Source organism: Aricia agestis, chromosome 16, assembly GCF_905147365.1.
Source record: "Aricia agestis chromosome 16, ilAriAges1.1, whole genome shotgun sequence".
In the NCBI taxonomy this organism is placed as follows: domain Eukaryota; kingdom Metazoa; phylum Arthropoda; class Insecta; order Lepidoptera; family Lycaenidae; genus Aricia; species Aricia agestis.
The window spans coordinates 327,312-347,374 of record NC_056421.1 but is presented as its reverse complement, the minus strand read 5'-3'; the positions used below and the strand labels follow the sequence as shown (position 1 = coordinate 347,374).

Below are 20,063 nucleotides of genomic sequence, written 5' to 3'. Positions count from 1 at the left end.
GTAAAATTTAATTCACAATCATGAAGATAATATAATGGTATTGCCGCCATTTTTATATAAACTTTTTTCATCGCATAGATTTTTTCAGCAAAAGGTCTCAATAATTTGCCTTGTCGAGAGCCTTATTTAAAAGATTTCTATTTAGGGTTAAGGATATTAAGGGGCCATGAGACAGAATGAGATAGAAATATTATATTATACAGTATTGCGCAATATAGCGTTTAATGGAGAGCTTATTATACTCAATATTTATGATGGAGTGGTTATAATAATGATGGTGCTGGTAGATCTGCTTAGGAATACGATTAGCCGTTTTAATGAACGGTAGGTTTACAGGATGAAATTAAAATTATTATAGATTGCATATTTATAAAGTTAATTATTAAATGGTCAGCATTTAACTGTGTACTTCTATACATTTTCCGTCGTCCTGTATCAACGTGTCAGTCATTATTGTCATAAAATTATATAATAGTGTTAAAAATAATGTTTTAGTTCCTTACAAATGTTATGGAATATGGTTAGTTTCGTAACGTTGTAAGTAATCGTGGGTGTAAAATATACGATGGTTTGAGAAACACTGGTCTGTAATTGTTATAGGGCATAATAAGTCGACACCCAAAGTGTTATGTTGGCTCCCAAAGTATTTTGTTGAATGTTTTGTTAAACACAAACTCGTTTCAATTTATCCTTTGATGTAGTAATAAAGTTTATTAATATTATTCTGTGTTTTTTTTTTCAATTCCAATATTATTTTAATGTGTATACTGTATACCTAAACAACGCGAAACAAGTTATTTCTTTCGCGTTGTTTAGGCCACTGGTCATTTCTGGCCATTTAACAAATGCCAAAAAAACCTAATGATCTAAGTAGTAGTTTTATGGTGTGAAGCAATTCACTCATAGGGCCGAGCCCTGATTACACCTATCAAGTAGAGTGGCGACTGGCGCGACAGTGTTCTCGACCAGAAAAAGTTGCCGAGAGTACAATATGTCTCGACACTTAACTCAGTAGGTGTTAAAAAGGCATTATTGTTTAACTGCCTTTGAAACGCCCTTCACATACTCTACGGCCCGGTGCTGGCACTCACCAGCACTCACATTGTCATATGTGTGATTGTGACCCGTAAAATCTGTGGTGTCAGGTGTGGCCCTTGGCCAGTAAAGTGTGCCGACCACAGAACACAATATATTTTACTCCTAGTGGAGGTGACGACCGCTTATCTAAGTCCTAACTCCTGAGTCCTGTCTTGAGAAATCGCGTAATTCTTATCATAATTATTTTTTCCAACAAAAATGAGATGTTTGTTGGAAAAAATAATTAGGTACATTACCCTAGTTCATAAGGAGTTATTTTCCTATATTTTTAATTTGATTGTCAAACAGTTTCCATTTTAGTAACTAGATGGCGTATGGGTAGACAACTATCGGTAATACCAGGGAATACCATCAATAATTGCTACAAAACTGGGCAAAAGAATGTAAAACTTGATACATTTCAACTTGACAAAGACGCAATAATATTCCAAAGAATACCATAATAAAGTTATTATAACGATATTTTAGCTAAAATTCACGGAAGAAATAGCCATATTTTCCGATATTCACACCAAATGTCACAGGAATTATACATTTTGGTTTTGACAACACATCTTACCTGCACTTGTGCAAGATAACGGATATTTAATGGCTAATATTTTACCAATAATGAATATCAAAAACCCAAAAACCACCATTTGGGAAAAATTAATAAAAACCACACCAACAATAAAAAGTAGAAGAAGTTTGAAAGTGACATGCCCGCGAAAACTCTTTTAGTTGTCAAGTTTCAGTTTGACAAGTTTTTATTATGTCAGCGTGTTCCTAAACTATTACCAGTGTACTGGTCTAATCGCTTAGGCCAATGATCGTTTAGGTTTAAGATGTTTTGATTTATGTCACACTTGACAGTACACTGATATTTTTTGGAAACACAGCCTATATGTAGTCAGTGATGCCAACCTGCAGATAATTTCAGATCGGTGAGGAACCAATAGAAAATCTAGAAGTGTCTTACGTCATCTAGTTAAGATAAAATATAAATGAAAATCCCTCCGTTGCAACCAAATATCTTTAAATTGTTTGCAAGTTGCAACGTATCCCATGTATTGCTCTATGTTGCAAAATGCAACCAAATGCAACTATTGACATATTATGCTGGTTTAAAATGCTCTAAGATTATATTATAAGAAAATAGGTATTTGGTTGCAACGTTTTCACAATCACAGGCTGAATGTTTAGATGCATAATCCTAAATGCCAGAGGAATTTAAAAGGTAAATACGTCAGATTCTAGTTGTCAACTGTCAGTTGTCACTAGCAAATGTCAAAGTCACGAATGTAGTGATTATTGAGGTTATGTTTATTTTTGCTTATTTTTGAATTATTAAATAGTGGGCTTTAGGTTTAAATTCTTAATTAAGGTAAATGCAAAAAATAATCAGATTCTGAGTATAGTATTATGGCAAAACATATTAAACATTACTAAAGTTTGTATAACCTTTTCAGATGAATCTTATAAGGAGAGGGTTTTCTTTGCTTTCTTCCACAATAAAAACACAATGTTTTACACCTCAAGGTATGTATATATCTTTTAAACGATATAAATTATAGTAAGATGAAAAAAAAGAACTAATTCTAACTTCAATGTCATTCCTAATATTGATGATACAAAAGTACTGTTTCATAATTCTTTGGGATCTGCAAGAGTGAGATAAGCTGTAAGTTGTAACATTAAAATAAAAAGAAACAATATTGAAATTAATCCTTCGATCGTGGATTCTTGGAAATTTATTGTTATTTTATTGTATCTCGCTCACCGGTGAGCTTATGGGGCAATGATGGGTTAATAAAATTTTAAATAACCCATCAGGGTTAAGGATAAAGTACCGACTCAAAATTGAAATAATATACACAAAAACAGTTTAAGGTTACCTATTGTTTTTTAAAGTGCAGTGAGAGATTGTAATGTGTAACCCACATAATCTAAAAAGTTTTTAATATGACATCTTGAAACACCACTGCCTAAATTGAGCACACACACACATAACAATATTTTAGAATAGTTAATGTTAAAAAAAATACATATATTAATTGAGGACCCTTGAGGATTTATTGATTTGAGAATCCAATGCTGCTCATAAATTAAATGATGTGGTTGGGGTTGGTTTCACGAATTTCCTCTATGGACGAGTATCCGTAGCGAACAAGGTGCCTGTTTCTGTAGTAGAGCATAAAAAAATTAGGTCTATATTTCACACTTGTTTGTTTCTTTATAAAATCTCATAGTTTATAATTATGACTGCCTGGACACAATAGCTACTTCAATACCATCATCTTAGTTCTCTACGGCAAGTAACATCACTCAGCACTCCAAAAAATAAGTTGAGAATTATTTCCAATACTAATATTATAAATAGGAAATTGGATCCGTATTTCTGTCTTTCTATATTAATTAAATAAAATATTTTTTAATTTTATTACTGAATAAATTTGCAGCAAATACTTTCAGTTCCTATGTGTTTACCTACCACCAGTTCAGGAACTTACCCTGCGAGAAGAACCCACCTACGAAACTCGCAATTCGCGTTTCTTTATGTAATGTCTTCACGCTTAAACAGTTGAACAGATTCGAATGAAATGTAAATAAATTTAGTCATATTCAAGGACATGTTCTTAAAAACTTTATGTTGCTAAGAAAAACACTTTTCAACTCCATTTCTATCGAAACAAATAATAATAATAATTAATCAATATCCATTCACATAAAGAGTTTGGACTTGTAGAGTTATTAAATAAAAACGACTTGTCTCGTCCGATCTATCTTTATTAATGATTAATCTCACTTAAAATTATTACTTAGCTTATTCTACTTGGGTGGTACAATAATTATTAAGAAGTTACGCCACAATATTCGGAACAACGTTGGACACATTGGGAAATAAGCATAAAGTTAATATCATACATTAAGCTATACCAATACTATACTACCAATAATATATTATAGCATAGTATTAGAATATACTAAGATATAATTATCACACTTCACACAAAAATAACATTATATCACGGAAACGGTCGCGTGGTTCTGTTTATTTAGTTGTTGACGCTATACACGATTCAGAGCTACATTATGCCGACTACATAAGGTTTAATATCGTAGATCAAGGGGTAGAATAAGTGTGAATAGTACCCGGAATAAGGCAGCTGGGTCGCGAGTTTTTGCGGGGATTAGGTTCGCGCCTGTCATTTGAGACTTGCAACCCTTCCGCGTATACGTACAGACCGCACAAAAATATTGTGAAGTACACCATAAAGTGTTTTTGTTAGCATAAAAGGCTTCAATTCCGTAGACCTAGAAATATGAAAGTGAGATATTATTTTGATTTTCTAGTATTAGGCGTGGTTTTCCAGTATTCTTTACTACTCCTGAGACTTTAATAAGGACTCTATCAAATCATAATAGAGTATTTATAAGAGGTCCGCGTCGTGCCGAAGTGTCAGATGCTACAGAAAGACAACTAACCATATGTAAATGGCTGAATTTCTGCATGTCTCGTGACCCGGCTATACCATGAAGCAATTGCATCGATACAGGAGCATCAGCTCATATACCTATTAACACTTTTCTATATCTCATGAGATTTTTCTGCTGACGCTACACGATGAGTCAGCGGGGTGACCGCAACTGCGCCATTGACGCGCTGTCACTGACGTGACATCTCCATTGTCACGTCACCCACTGGACAGTGAGTTGCAAGTTGCAACTTACAGCATTATTACATTTTGCAGTACCCTATACAGTATACTACCATTGACGTAATGTTACGTCTGGGGATGTTGCATTTCTATATTGATTTTATGGTTGTCCACAATTTACAGTAGAAATTTTAAAGCAAAATCATAATATGTATCAAAGTTGCGTCTAGGATGTTTATAAAAGAGGAGTGGTCTATGTATTGAAAAAGCTCCAAAACTTAAGGCCTACCTTGTAAAGTATGGCAAAGATATGGGCTCTATATCTTTATTTTAGGCCATAGGGTATCAGATCAAGATTTTACGGTTGTTTTAATTTTCCAGCTATTCATTACTCCTCCTGTTGAATGGCAATTGACCAACAGAATACATTCAAATAGTGGATTATTTTTCTTCCTACCGATAAGGGTTTTCATTATACTTTTTGCATACAAAGGTACAGAGGCGGGCTTAATACATTTAGGCATTTTCTTCCAGCCAACCTTTGGGTGATGTTGAGACAAGATGAGGTAGATAGGTAGATACAAAGTACAATTTTATAAACATTGTACTTTTTTTCGATTATTATTAATATATATTATTTAAAGTGCGAGGTCTCTACATAATGCACATCGACGTCAATACGCGATAGCCATCAGCGACCGCAATATTGTGTACCTAATACCTATACGGTATTGTGTGAGTGTGAAGTTAAGCGTTTGGCCATTTATTGATTGTTGGGCTGCAAACTTACGCACAATGGTGGTCAGAATCTTAAGGAAGGTGTTAAATGCTTTCAATAAACTCGGCTAATCCCCTACAGTTGCTGTTGTTAACTGAAAATTCAATTTGGTTGGCAGATTACTGGGGCTTAAAACGCCAATCCATGTGGACCATACAATATTTACAACGGACCAAGGCGCAGCCAAAATTGTTAGAAATTATGTATTGTGAAATACTAGATGACGTTTGCCCGTAAGCCGCAACCTAATCGAGATGAAAACGTACATTTTCTGCTATAAAATCTATCCTTATTTCTCAAGACTCAAACGTATTAAAATTTTATTAAAATCGATTTAAAGTACTAGCTGACCCGGCAAACATTATTTTGCCATAAGTATAAATTATTTCTTGTATCAATTTAAAAAGAAATTAAAAACTTATTCTCAGATCTAACGAATGTACATACAAAATTTCATTAAAATCGGTTGGGCCGTTTGGGAGGAGTTCGCGCACAAACACTGTGACACGAGAATTTTTGTATATTAATAGATAATATAGTTTATATTTATGTGGATTTCTCAAAAAATAAGTATGCTATGTAATGCTAATTTCTTAGATTCTCTTTTCGTCAGATTAGTTCCCGATAAGAGAGACACATCAATTCACATGCTTCCAAAATAATGTTTGTTGTTATATACCTCTCATTGAAACAAGTACTGCTTTATCTGCCTATAATTTAATATCCCAAAATTACATAGCTGTCTATCATGTAAAACCCTTCAACTTAATCCTTTAAATGTGTTTTTTTCCGAAATTGCTTCCTCCAAGCGATGTCCATTCTGTACAGATTCTGTTACACAAATTGTCGCGAACAATCACTATATGCCAATTGTGTTGAAAGTTAACAAAAAGTGTCGAAATGCTCAACGTTTTGCTACGGTTAGGGAGCATTGTAATTATGATGATTCCTCTGACGAGTGACAAGTTATTATAATTCTTCTGAGAAGCGCAAAACCCTGATATTGTATGCGTATTGCTGTTTTTTTTGGACAAAATGCAGCCTAGTAAGTCCAGTACAGAGTTAATTTAGTAGTAAAGTAACTTTGGCCAGGTTTAACATCTATCTTCTTCTTATATATAAAAATGGATTTTCAAATGTGTTAGTCGCGCTAAAACTCGAAAACGGCTGAACGGATTGGGCTGATTTTAGTCTTAAAATATTCGTAGAAGTCTAGGGAAGGTTTTAAAGTGACACGAAGTTCACCGGGACAGCTAGTAAAAAATATTGTTATAAAGTTCGTTCAGTATATTTTTGCCTTGAAGTCTACAATGTATTATGTAAGTACAATTACCTTACAAAGAAGGTAGATAACAGCAAGATGTTGCCCGCTACTTTGCCGAAACTAATAACTAATATGTTATCCGGGACTTAACGAATCTTCCTAACAACTCATCAAAATCCTCTCGACGGATTAAACGGATTTACACGTGGGAGAGCCATGCTTCGGCACGAATGGGCCGGCTCGTCCGGAGAAATACCACGTTCTCACAGAAAACCGGCGTGAAACAGCGCTTGCGCTGTGTTTCGCCGAGTGAGTGAGTTTACCGGAGGCCCAATCTCCTACCACCTGATGGAAAGCAACTTCCGTCGCCCATGGACACTCGCAGCATCAGAAGAGCTGCAGGTGCGTTGCCGGCCTTATTCTCTCTTAAAAGGCCGGCAACGCACCTGCAGCTCTTCTGATGCTGCGAGTGTCCATGGGCGACGGAAGTTGCTTTCCATCAGGTGACCCGTTTGCTCGTTTGCCCCCTTACTTCATTAAAAAAAAAAACGTGAAGAGTTAACAGAAAAGCAAGCAGACAGACATACTTTTGCATATTTTATAATACTAGTAAGGAAATTTAGAAAGTTACATTATACCGTAATAAAATCTCAATAGACCACACATGGTTCCCACACATGTACCACATCCATCACATCCCGCTATCCCGTCACCCCGCGGTGTCCCGGGACAATTGTGGGACAGTGAGCCCTCAGTGGGACAATACACGCCGCCACGCCCACGCATGCCCACCTGCCCCACGTAACGGTGTATGTACAATATGTGGTACAAGATGCGTAATTTGCCTCCATTGTGGAAATTATGTTAGTATTGCAAGCGTGTAACAAAAATCATGACATACAGTTTTGATATGGTTTCGTGCGATCTGAGAATAAGAAAACTGCGGTATCCTCCTAAAGTAATAAATGTGTCGATAAATTGGAATTTAATTCATCAAGCCCCATACGGTCACCGGTGACCGAGACACAATAGAAATTCTATTGTGATTTGTGTCTCGTTTTTCCACGATCGACTGGTTAAGTCGTAACTCAGGCGCTTAGGTGATACAAAATTACAAACAATTATAACTTTTGACTGTGTAGGTACATAGTACATACCTACTGCAGTGTATGACATGAGTCATGACTGCCAAAAACTTTACCCTTCCTTTTAACTTTGTCGTAATCGGATAAAAACCTGAACCAGCAGATGTCTCAGATAAGGATCTGTCGACATCTGCATGAGATGAGATGTTATCATTAGGATCGTGCCAAAACAGTTGCTAAATATCATAATACAATGAAAATACCGCAACGGATTATGACTACGCAAATGTCTGAAGACGCTTTTCATCACATATCACCTTGAAAAAAGTAACTGAATTAAATAACTAAATATCTATACGTATTTACTATTTATATTAAAATATCCCATCGTTGGCAGTACTATCTACTATTGGCACGTGATTGGCACCTTACATATTTGTTTCAAAACAATAGGAATGCCACTAATAAAATATATCTAGTATCCATACTTCCATACATCCATACTTCCATACTAATATTATAAATGCGAAAGTGTGTCTGTTTGTCTGTCTGTTACCTCTTCATGCCCTAACTGCTGAACCGGTTTTGCTGAAATTTAGCATGGAGATACTTTGAGTCCTGGGAAAGGACATAGGATAGTTTTTGTCCCGGAAAATGTACGGTTCCCGCGCGATAAACGAGTTTTGGCTAGAGATGGGCAACGGGTTTAAACCCGATGGGTAGAAACGGGTTTAAACCGGGTTTTTTGGGTGATAATGGATTTAAACCCGAATAAAAACCCAAACAGCGGGTTTAAACTTTCAAACTTATATTTTGTACACAAACGTTAAAAAATAATCGGCCAAGTGCGAGTCGGACTCGCGCACGAAGGGTTCCGTACCGTTATAGAGCGAATATAAGGAAAAATGTGTTTTTTTGTATGGGAGCCCCCCTTAAATTTGAACATAATTTTATTTTTAGTACTTATTTGTTGTTATAGCGGCATCAGAAATACATAATCTGTGAAAATTCAGAAGTCTAGCTATAGCGGTTCTTGAGTTACAGCCTGGAGACAGACAGACAGACGGACAGACATCGAAGTCTCAGTAATAGGGTCCCGTTTTTACCCTTTGGGTACGGAACTCTACAAGTTAGTCGGAGTTCAACTTTGCATATAAATGCATACTAGCTATTTGACCGAGCTTTGCTCGACCTTGGCGGGGGTACTACCGTGCCCCCAGATACATTGTTATAAATAAAGTAACCTAAACCGAAGTTATTTTGGTGTCGTTATTCTAACAATTTTGCCTGAACAGTTTTTTTCAATATCTTGCTCATGCTTACGCGCATCTACGTATAAGTTCGTCAATTATTGTTAAGTTGTGTAAATCTAGAAATTCTGTTCTTTTCGATTGTATAAATCTAGAAATTCTAGTCCTCGACCTCTAAATTTATTTGTTTTTAGGCTTTTTAGGGTTCCGTACAACAAGGAACCCTTATAGTTTCGGTCTGTCCGTCCGTCTGTCTGTCTGTCCACGGTTTTGCTCACACACTAATAAGACTATACCTACAAAGCTGTAATTTGGCATGATGCACATAATTATTAAAGATGCCGACAAAATGGTACGTCATGAAATCTTTTTAAAGTGGAAAAAATTGTTAAGAGTCCAGTGTCGTCCCCCCCCCCCCCTTCTACCAGCTAAACGGTTGCTTCTGGAAATTTTGGATGGGTTGCTGAAGCTGAATTTAAAATTATATGTGTATAATAAATTGTTGAGTAATAGTCGATCAACTAAAAAAAATGTATTCGGCGAAGTATAAAGGAACTTTTCGTTCAAATTTCTTTGAACGTAACTGAGATGATGTTGTTAGTAGTGTTAAGCACGTTATAAATGTACATTCATTGACCATACAAAAATTTAAAAAAACTAGCGGTACTACGTAGCCCTACTATTACGTAGGCCCGACACGCGCTTGGCCGGTTTTAATGTTAATCGTATAATGCAATCGATTTGTTTAGGATCCGATACTGATTCGCCTTGAATGATGATAAGGAAAATTCGCGTATCTCCGAATTCGCATAAAAGGGGTAGCGTAAGTCGGGGTATTACTGTACAATGTACCATCGAGGAAATTGATTCCTAGGCAGCAGTCGGATCATGTCAATTCAGTGTTAATTGTGATCTGTCTGCCGGGTTTGACGTAACGCGACCAAACTAAGTAGATCCCCCATCTGCCTAGGAATCAACTTCTCTGATAGTACATGTATTGTATTGTATTGTAAGTGAATACTGATCGGGCCGAAGACAATGTAATGTGCTTTCTCATTAGAGAGATAAAGAATAGGTACTCTTTCATATGCATACGCGTGCGACGTAAGTACGACAAAGAGCGGCATACTCTTTTGTGTAAGTAAAAAGTATTTTATCTGCTACCCTGCACTGAGAGTTCATTATGTAACTTACAAAATACAAAAGAACATTCGTTAGTTTTTGTTTTACGGTGCTAAAATAGAAAAATTAGGCCATATAGATAAACACCCGAATAAAAACCCGGCGGGAGGGAATAAATGGGTTTTTATTGGGTTTAAACCCAGTGATTGGATTTAAACCGGGTCGATTGCCCATCTCTAGTTTTGGCACAACGGAGTTGCGGGCATCATCTAGTTAACTAATTGCACTTTAATTTCGTTGCGCAAAACACTTTTGTCACTCGAAAACCGTAGGTACATTTGACCGAGATAAAAACTATCCAATAATTTTTCCCGCGACTAAAACTATCCATTTATTAAATTTTCTCAGTATTATTTCATAAGTATATCGGTATTCGGTTTAAGCTAGAAGATAAGACAATATAGTCCAAATTGCGAGAAACCTCCTAATAATTTTCTTTTCTTTCTCCTTCCCAGCGTTACCCAGCATGCCCACCGCACCCAGTGTACCCAGTGCAGCGCCGTCAGGGTTCGGTCTGGTGTCCCGCGCGATGGCGAGCCTGGCCCAGATGCACAGGACCGGCCCACACAAGAAGTTCCGCAAGTCCAGAAACCCACTCAACGGGAATCCGTTTGCTAAGGTCGGTGTCTTGCTATGACAGTTCTTAAATTAATCGTTATGGTATGTTATAAGAGCATTTTTCACGTTCGGTAAGAATCCTATCCGTATTCGAGTAAAATAATGTCCGTACTCCAGAGCACGGATGGTCCGTAGTTCCGTACTCCGGAGTATAATTCATGGAAATAGTTTTACATACCTAACTACGTAGAACTATTTCCATAAATTATAACCTAAATCCGGCTTCGCGTGCCTTACTTTCTTTACCAGCAGTAAACCTCGTGATTGGATTCGGATGGGATGGGCTGGCAGTTCTTAAAATGATACGTAGACTACGTAAGTTGTAGATCATTTTTACAGCAAAATCCGAGTAGTATATATGTAAAGAAAAATGTAAATTTAAGGTAATGCATCTCAGCTGTGATATGACTTCTAAAGTCGGTTTTAAAATAATCGAATACGACTTGTCTTACCTAAGTCGATAGTAGATTCCTCTATCTATACGTTTTCAAATACATTTTATATGTTATGTTGATTTCCAGGGTGTAGTCCTGAAGACGGTGATCAAGAAGCCGAAGAAGCCGAACTCGGCGAACCGCAAGTGCGTGCTGGTGCGGCTGTCGAACGGCAAGGAGATGATCGCCTACATCCCCGGCATCGGACACAACCTGCAGGAGCACAATATCGTGCTGGTCAGGGTTGGCAGGTGAGATTATCCTTCCGATAGTCTACGTGGCTTTTCGATCCACGCGGCACGGGTGACGGGACTGCGACCGACAAAAATTCAAACGAAATGCCAGTTTATGAACTATGCTATGGATTTCATTTTGGTTTACGGTACTACACAGTTGTGCGGCGACTTTGCAATTATGATGGAAATTAAGACCCAACGTGGAGCGGGATTTAAATAATTTGACATGAAAATGTAACGCATATAGAACATAATATTGTGCTGGTCAGCCGTCAGTGAGTTGGCAGGTGAGATTATCTTTCCGGTAGCCTCTAAGTAGGTAATCAGGTTATTGTGTTTTTGATAATACTTGTCACACTAAAGCAATAAAATCGGCCACGTGCGAGTCGGACTCGCGCACGAAGGGTTCCGTACACAATCTGTGAAAATTTCAGAACTCTAGCTATAGCGGTTCTTGAGATACAGCCTGGAGACAGACAGACGGACAGACAACGAAGTCTCATGAATAGGGTCGCGTTTTCACCATTTGGGTACGGAACCCTAAAAACATCGATTTTAGGTTCGACCTCGCAGCAACTCACATAATATTTTGTCAGCAAGTTAGGTACTCGTCTCGTTGCTGACATATGTGCGATCACCTTTATATGGAATCATTTTGATAACACACAAGTTTTTTAAATAAAATTATTTTTTTAAGGCTAGCAATTGGAAAATAAAATATATTTTATTTCACAGGTAGAATTTCTTTGTAACGTCCGTTTAGACTGTCTCTAAAAAGTATCGTTTGTGTTATTACCGGTTTAAAACTAAAATAAAAATAAAATATATTTTTCGAACGAAGAAACTACGTTGCCTACCACCGGTTCGGGAACTAACCCGCCGAGAAGAACCGGCGTAAGAAACTCGCACGGGGCCATCTTTTGCAAAAAAAATGGAAAATTACAATGTTATGGCTTACAGCTATGTAACAAAATAAAAGTAACCTGCATGGAGCCACCCTATTCCCAAGGTGTGCTGTCCTCGATGAAATCATTGACTTTATAATACGTTTTAGCACACAAACGTTTTTTAACTGCTTTTTTTAAATTGTTTAAAGGTAGATTTTGAACATTTTCTGGGATTTTATTGTATAGGCGTATACATTGGCCTTTAAAGGATTTGCTTACTTTGGCTAGTCTGAACATTGGTATTGCTAACTTGTTCTTATTTCTAGTATTTACATTATGATTATCTCTTTTCTTTTTGAAAATATTTATGTTCTTTCTAACATATAAGAGATTTTCCAAAATGTATTGAGATGCGACGGTCAGAATTTTTATTTCTTTAAATTTTTCTCTTAGAGATTCAAAAGACGACATCTTATAAATAGAACGTATAGCTCGCTTCAGCAGCACAAATATTGTATTAATGTCCGCCGCGTTTCCCCACAAGAGGATGCCGTAAGACATTATGCTATGAAAGTAGCTAAAGTAAACTAATCGCGCGGTCTCTACATCAGTGATTTCACGAATTTTTTTAACAGCATATGCTGCAGAACTAAGCTTATCTGCCAGTTTTGCAATATGTGGACTCCATTGCAACTTACAATCCAGCGTTATGCCTAGGAATACGGTGGTATCCACTAAATTCATTTTCTCATCATTTAATAGTACATTGGTTTGTACTTGCCTAACATTTGGCAAGATAAATTTTAAACATTTTGTTTTATTAGAGTTCAAAAGTAAATTATTAGCATTAAACCAATGTACTATTTTTGAGAGAGCACTATTTACCTCGTCATTAAAAATTAGTGAAGTGTCATCAGCAAAAAGTACTATCTCATGCTTATCTTTAACAAGATAAGGTAAATCATTTATACTAATTTTCTCCTGCCAGTTCCAACCAAATTGGTTAAGTCGTTCCTGAGTTATAAGAGTGTTACTAACACGAATGTCTGTAATATATAACCACTATATAACTTATTGTAGTAACTACTAGTACCATATTATTATAAGTGCTAATAAAAACCTTTCACATTCCAGACTAAAAGACTGTCCGGGAGTGAAGCTAAAGTGTGTTCGGGGGAAATACGACCTGCCGCATGTCATCAAACAGAAGCAGTAGTGTGAATAGTTGTATAGTTTAGTAAATAGTTGTAATTGTTACATGGACTTTTATTATTACTGTACTAGTTGACCCGGCAAAAGTTGTTTTGGTATGCGTTGTTGAGCCTCAAAGGAAGGTCTTTTGTCATTAGTCATTAGTCATTACATACGTTGTATCTAAGTTAATCAGGGTAAGTTCGGATACAGGGTAAGTCCGGATAATTTAAGTTAACGCTAAATTAAACTACAATTACGGTACGGTACTACAGTTTGCGGTTGCAGTGCAGTATGGCGTATATGCCCGTAGCGCCAGGCAAAAAAAAAAACACTGACTAATTAAGTGATAAATTGAATTATCCTGAACTTACCCTGAGGCCTGAACTTACCCTGATTAGCTTTATACCATGCCCAACTCAAAAACTCCTACCAATAATACACTCAGCAAAAATAGCATATTTCCTTGCCTGTGGGAATTGAAATTGATAAAAATCGGTTCAGTAGTTCGTAGCCAATCAATTTTATCTAAGGTAGTTTTAATCTAATAAACTTTCAATAACATGTAGGTAAAAAGTCACATAACATATTTTATTGTCCTGTGATTGGTCGACAGACTTGCGTTAGCGCAAGCTGTGCCCTATTGCGTCACCGCCCCGCGCTGTTGGGCCCTACCTTTTAAACCCAATTCCAATAAAGGAAAAAGTTTCCTTGTTATTTTGAATTGTGAAGTTTCAATTGATTGTAAATACGTAGGTAGTATTATCAAAGTTAACTGATACAATGTGGTTTGATGATGATGATGATGGTGTTGACGTGTGTACGGCGTGCGCGTTGCATCTGCGGTAGGGTTGCGTGGGGTGGGACCCTTGTGGGTTTCATTATATAGCAGGGCGATGGGTATATAAATGTATACAGGGTGTGTATCGTTTTGGTGGCCTTTTCTGCTGCTACCCAGTACAACAGAAAATTATATGTGAGATTTGATTTGCGTTTTTTAAGGGAAGTGCGCAACGGTACTTTTTTGGCATGGCCTAAAACTTACATCTGTTAAAACTGTCTGCTTAAAACTTATACGTGGGAGAGCCATGCTTCGGCACGAATGGGCCGGCTCGCCCGGAGAAATGCCACGTTCTCACAGAAAACCGGCGTGAAAAAGCGCTTGCGCTGTGTTTCGCCGAGTGAGTTTACCGGAGGCCCAATTCCCTTTCCTATCCTCCCCTATTCCCTTCCCTTCCCATCCCTACCCTCCCTTATTACCCTATTCCCTCTTAAAAGGCCGGCAATGCAGCCCTGTAGCTCTTCTGATGCTGCGAGTGTCCATGGGCGACGGAAGTAGCTTTCCATCAGGTGACCCGTTTGCTCGTTTGCCCCCTTATTTCATTAAAAAAATCTGTTCATGTGACCCTATAGAAAATGCGTAAGACATAGGGAGAGTATACCTAGGAAATACAACAAAATCCGGCGACAGGCGGCGAAAATGTTATAGAAACTCTAAGATAAAGTTACTGTAAGCACGCGTCAGCATAAAAAGTTGTTGACTCTGTGGCCGCGCCATTGCCTGTTCCCAGAAACATACGGGGTACAGTTACCTCGCACTACCTGAACGGATTAGCCAGATTTAGCGGAAGGCCGAAGGACCAACATGCTGAGAGTTTGTTCGTAAGTGCCCATAAGGCACAGTCAAAAATATGTTGATACTAAATTCTTATACCCACTACATGAGTTGGTTTTGATAAAATATGTCAAAGAAAGTAGGTAATGAAGTTGAAGCAGATAAAATTAATTAAAACTTAAACTAACATAATGAAAATCGTTGGAGCCGATTCCGAGATTCCAATTATATATATATATATATATATATATATATATATATATATATATATATATATATATATATATATATATATATATATATATATATATATATATATATATATATATATATATATATATATATATATATATATATATATATATATATATATATATATATATATATATATACATATATATATATATAATTGGAATCTCGGAATCGGCTCCAACGATTTTCATTATGTTAGTTTAAGTTTTAATTAATATATATATATATATATATATATATATATATATATATATATATATATATATATATATATATATATATATATATATATATATATATATATATATATATATATATATATATATACAAGAATTGCTCGTTTAAAGATATAAGATTTATCATTGAGTACTACATTCGCACAAAGCAAACTCGCACATAGTTATACACAAAGTTTTCTTCTAGTTAGTAGGTACCTACCTATGTAACTCACTTTTTTCTTATAGGTACATGTTTAGCCGCCGTACTCAGAGACATTTAATTACGATTAACCTTCAATTTAATGCAGAGTTACAGCTGATAATGTATGGGGCTTATGTCAAAATTTTGAATTAATTACATTTAAGTACTTAATTAATGTTCTACTCTGAGTGTGGCAGTAAAAGTCTCAAATATTTTTAATTGATTTCATCATAATATTTTAAGCGAATACTTATGCCTATGTGATTTACGTAGCAACTATTAGGCGCGTAGCAGATTACTATAGTAATGTATAGAACGTAGTCTGTAAATTTAAGTTGAAAACTCACAATTCACGTACCTATTCATAATCCGGGAGTTGACAGTATGTTTAAAATTTTAAAATAATTATTAAATTTTATAGATTTATTGATAAAAACTCTAAAACAATACAAATAACGAAAAAATAATTATTGATTTATTTTATTTTACATTGAAAAAAAAATGGATTTATTAACTGTAAGTCACGTGATTGGAAACGCTAATCTGAAGCAGTGACGTCATCGTTCAGTGTCAAACAAAATTGACAGTTGTTAGGTTAAACCGACAGTTTAAATTAGGTCTATGGGTTAAACACTTTAACTCACTTTTGCTCTGTCTACGCTTGTGTTTCATGAACGATAACGTCACACATCACGTGACCATAATGCCGCGTTTTTGTGACATATTTTGAATTCAGTACCATTTAAAATAATTTTTTACTCATTTTAGGGCATAATAATGAATAAAATATTAATTTACAGGTATTATTGTAAACAACTGAAGCTCTTAAAACTATTTTAAAAAAGTTGTCAACTCCCGGATTGTAGTTAATAGATTTTTTATTGTTAAGAAAGTAGGGTAGGTATATACCTAAGCACGTTGTAGGTTGTTATGGTTGTTATTTACTTGCTCGCTCAACGAAGATCAATATTATACAACTGGGGTGCATGTTAGGGGTCCTCCCCCTAATGCAATATGCACCCCTTTGTAATCAACCCTTAGGGCTACGCTTTGGGATTTGTTTTGTCTTAGATATATTTTACAGACTAGTTCTAGATGATTTTTGATAGATATAAGGGTTTAGAAATCTTCCAAAATTATCTTTGACTTTTGAGCAACGACAATCGTATTATCCGCTCTATGATTACTTATTTTTTGCGCATTTATGAAATGAATTGTGTCCACTGCTCAATAGCGTTGTCCAAAATCCCTTTTATACTTTAGCGATGGTTAATGGACATTGCACCATATGTCACGGCGGCCGCGGACAGCACAATTAGTGCTCACACAGACGTCATAATCGGTAAATATGCGGACCGGACGCGCGATTGTCGCGGCCCGGCCGAGCGAACGTCCGCGCCATCTTGCATGTTGGCCGGCTCGTCCATCGCCATATTGTACGTTGGTCGCTCGCCCTGTGGTCTACCATTGTCCGGCCAAAGGGTTCCGGCACACATTGTCAACTTATACAATCATATTCTATTGCGGATTCATCTTTATCTGGTTTGCGGAAATGACTGTCACTTGGATGACTTTAAAAGACACTGATTATGATGATACCCTTTTGGTACCTATAGAGTTGGGAGTTGGGTCGTTAGGTATATAAAAACTAAGATATTATTGAGATGTATCATGACACCAATGACCAAACACACAACGTAACACACCCAAGGTAGTACTTATCGTTTAATTTATGTTCCAACACATATTTTGTGGAATTAGGTATGCCGTATGACTATGTCGGTTACTACGAGTATATAATATTAGATAGTAAGTAAGTAAGTATATGTATTGATTCAGTTATTTTCATACAATCTGATTTATCACAAAAGGCAGATTATGTACCTACTTTACGAGACTATTTCGTAGGAGTCAGAATACTGAATAATAACCCGTTAGTTACATTGATTCCGAGAGCCGTACGTTACTACAATATTTCTTAAAAGGCTTTTCGGTTAATCCCGTAGTAAGTCGACGCAACAAAAGTGTATTGACTATTGAACTTAACACTGTCTTACAAATTCTTAAGTACTTATACATATTTTTGTGATGGCGTCCTACGATTTTCAATTGATTTTATGAGAACAACTTACTGCCCCAATTTCACCAACGACTGTTAAAGTTAACGCCTGAATTAGTATCACGTTACCTCTTTCGTTTTTCTTATGAATGAAAGAGAAGACTTGACATTTTAACAAGCTATTAGCACTAACAGACGTTGGTGAAATTGGGGCTATATATTGTATTTTTCTAAAAAAAAATAGCAAAAAATAGTCATAAATTGTACAGATATTTCAAATTATCTTTGAGACTATTATAATAATTATTACGGCCTAAAATTAAGTAGACAATAATTATGTTATAGGTAGGTACGGGTCCTAAGCTAAAGTTTTATTTAACAAATTTAAATTAAGTAACGTTTTTATTATGGATCTTTCAACAGAAACCAACGTTATTAATTTACTTTTTTAGTTTTTAGGCAAAACTTAATATATATTATGTTTTTTTTTTATATTAGGAGACAATAAACATTACACAGTATCTACATCATTTTTTACGTATAATATTACCTATATCTAGATTTACATGTTTACTTTGTCATAAGTCATAACACACTTTGCGACGGCACTTAAAAGTCATATTTTGATAATGCTTAACTTTAATTTAATAAGAGTTTCACAGAAAATTTATGAAGTTTGTCAAAAGTTTCATAAAATAGCTGATAAAGTTAATTAGGAAATTATTATATCTCTCTGCGTGCCGCCATTACTTATGTTTGTTCGATTTTAATGTTGAGTCGAGCCTATCAATTACGTAAATCAAAAGCGTAGCTTTCCCACGATTAATAAATTCTTAATAGTCAATATTTCCGTATTCATATAAAAAAATCTATTGAATGACTTCATCAATTGAAAGATGCATTTAGTTTTCTATCTCTTTCTAACGTCCCTGCCCCTATTGTCAACCCCATCTATTCAACCCCTAAGCCCCGCCCCGTTGCATCCCGGGGTGCAGGGTAATAAAAGTATACACCCTTCCCAATATTGACCAGTTATATTCTAAACTTCATATAACATAGTTGTAAACTAACCTTCGAATTTAAAATACGTCAAGTACCTACCACGCAGAATAAAGTGAATCGTAAACATGAGTTTGTGGACGCCATATTTGGAGGAGCCGATGGATTTGACGAAGCAGATGCCGAAAAGGATTAAACTGAGCAACTGGCCTCTACACGAGGAGAGCTCCAACCCTGAAGACTTCCTTAGGATACCAGCATACTCCCCAACACTTGACGCAACCCAGGAACGTATACCAGCTTTCTCTCCTATTCGGGAATCTACACAAGAACGCCTACCGGTCTATTCTTGTATTGGCGACACTACCCAGGAACGAGTACCACTATACTCCCCACACAAGGACACCCAGGAGCGCCTATACTCCCCGCTCCGTGACACGTCCTCCCCGACATCAGTGTCCAGCGACCACGTGACCGAGGATCCCGAGTACCAGGCCTTCGAGAGGGACGCGCTCCGAGCGATGGCGCAGAGCGGGAGGATAGTCCAGAACAACCCGCGCATGCGCCGCGACATCCAGTCCTCGCAGACCGACGACCAGTACCGCCAGCAACGCCAGAGGAACAACATGGCCGCCAAGATGAGCAGGGACAGGCGGAAGATGAGGGAGGTGAAACTCGGCATCCAGGTGGCCTACCTCACCAGGAAACTGGTGGAACTGCAGAACAGGCTCGCGGAACAGATGTACGACCAGCCTTATCTCACCGGCCCGAGTTATAGTGTCTACAAGAACTAGATCTTAGATGTTTAAGATTTTATGGGAATGTGTAATTTATTTTTGGAATAATTATTGTACAGAATATTGTAATTACTTAATTGTATGTATTTTAATTTAGTTGTACCTACTTGTATGCCAAACGAACCTAATTTATGTATTAATTAACTTATTGTAAAACTGATCATAATGTAAGTAATGAAAATAAATGACAATTTAAATATCACACCTTTTTCTTTCGTAATCGAACAGGTACCTAGAAAATAATATAAACTCTTGTTATT

The 20,063-nt window shown here is 36.5% G+C and overlaps 2 protein-coding genes across 2 annotated transcripts; both read left to right on the top strand.

Annotated features, from left to right (window-relative positions):
• The first annotated feature begins 2,363 nt into the window (after positions 1–2,363).
• LOC121734594 (40S ribosomal protein S12, mitochondrial) lies at positions 2,364–13,727 on the top strand. Its single transcript, XM_042125175.1, has 5 exons — positions 2,364–2,461; positions 2,547–2,616; positions 10,751–10,914; positions 11,435–11,598; positions 13,605–13,727. The coding sequence occupies exons 2-5, from the start codon at positions 2,547–2,549 to the stop codon at positions 13,684–13,686; spliced, it is 480 nt and encodes a 159-aa protein (XP_041981109.1). The 5' UTR covers positions 2,364–2,461; the 3' UTR covers positions 13,687–13,727.
• Positions 13,728–19,134: 5,407 nt separating this feature from the next.
• On the top strand, positions 19,135–19,800 carry LOC121734989 (transcription factor VBP-like). Its single transcript, XM_042125657.1, has one exon. It carries the CDS (start codon positions 19,135–19,137, stop codon positions 19,798–19,800), a length of 666 nt encoding a protein of 221 aa, XP_041981591.1.
• The last annotated feature ends 263 nt before the right edge of the window (positions 19,801–20,063 follow it).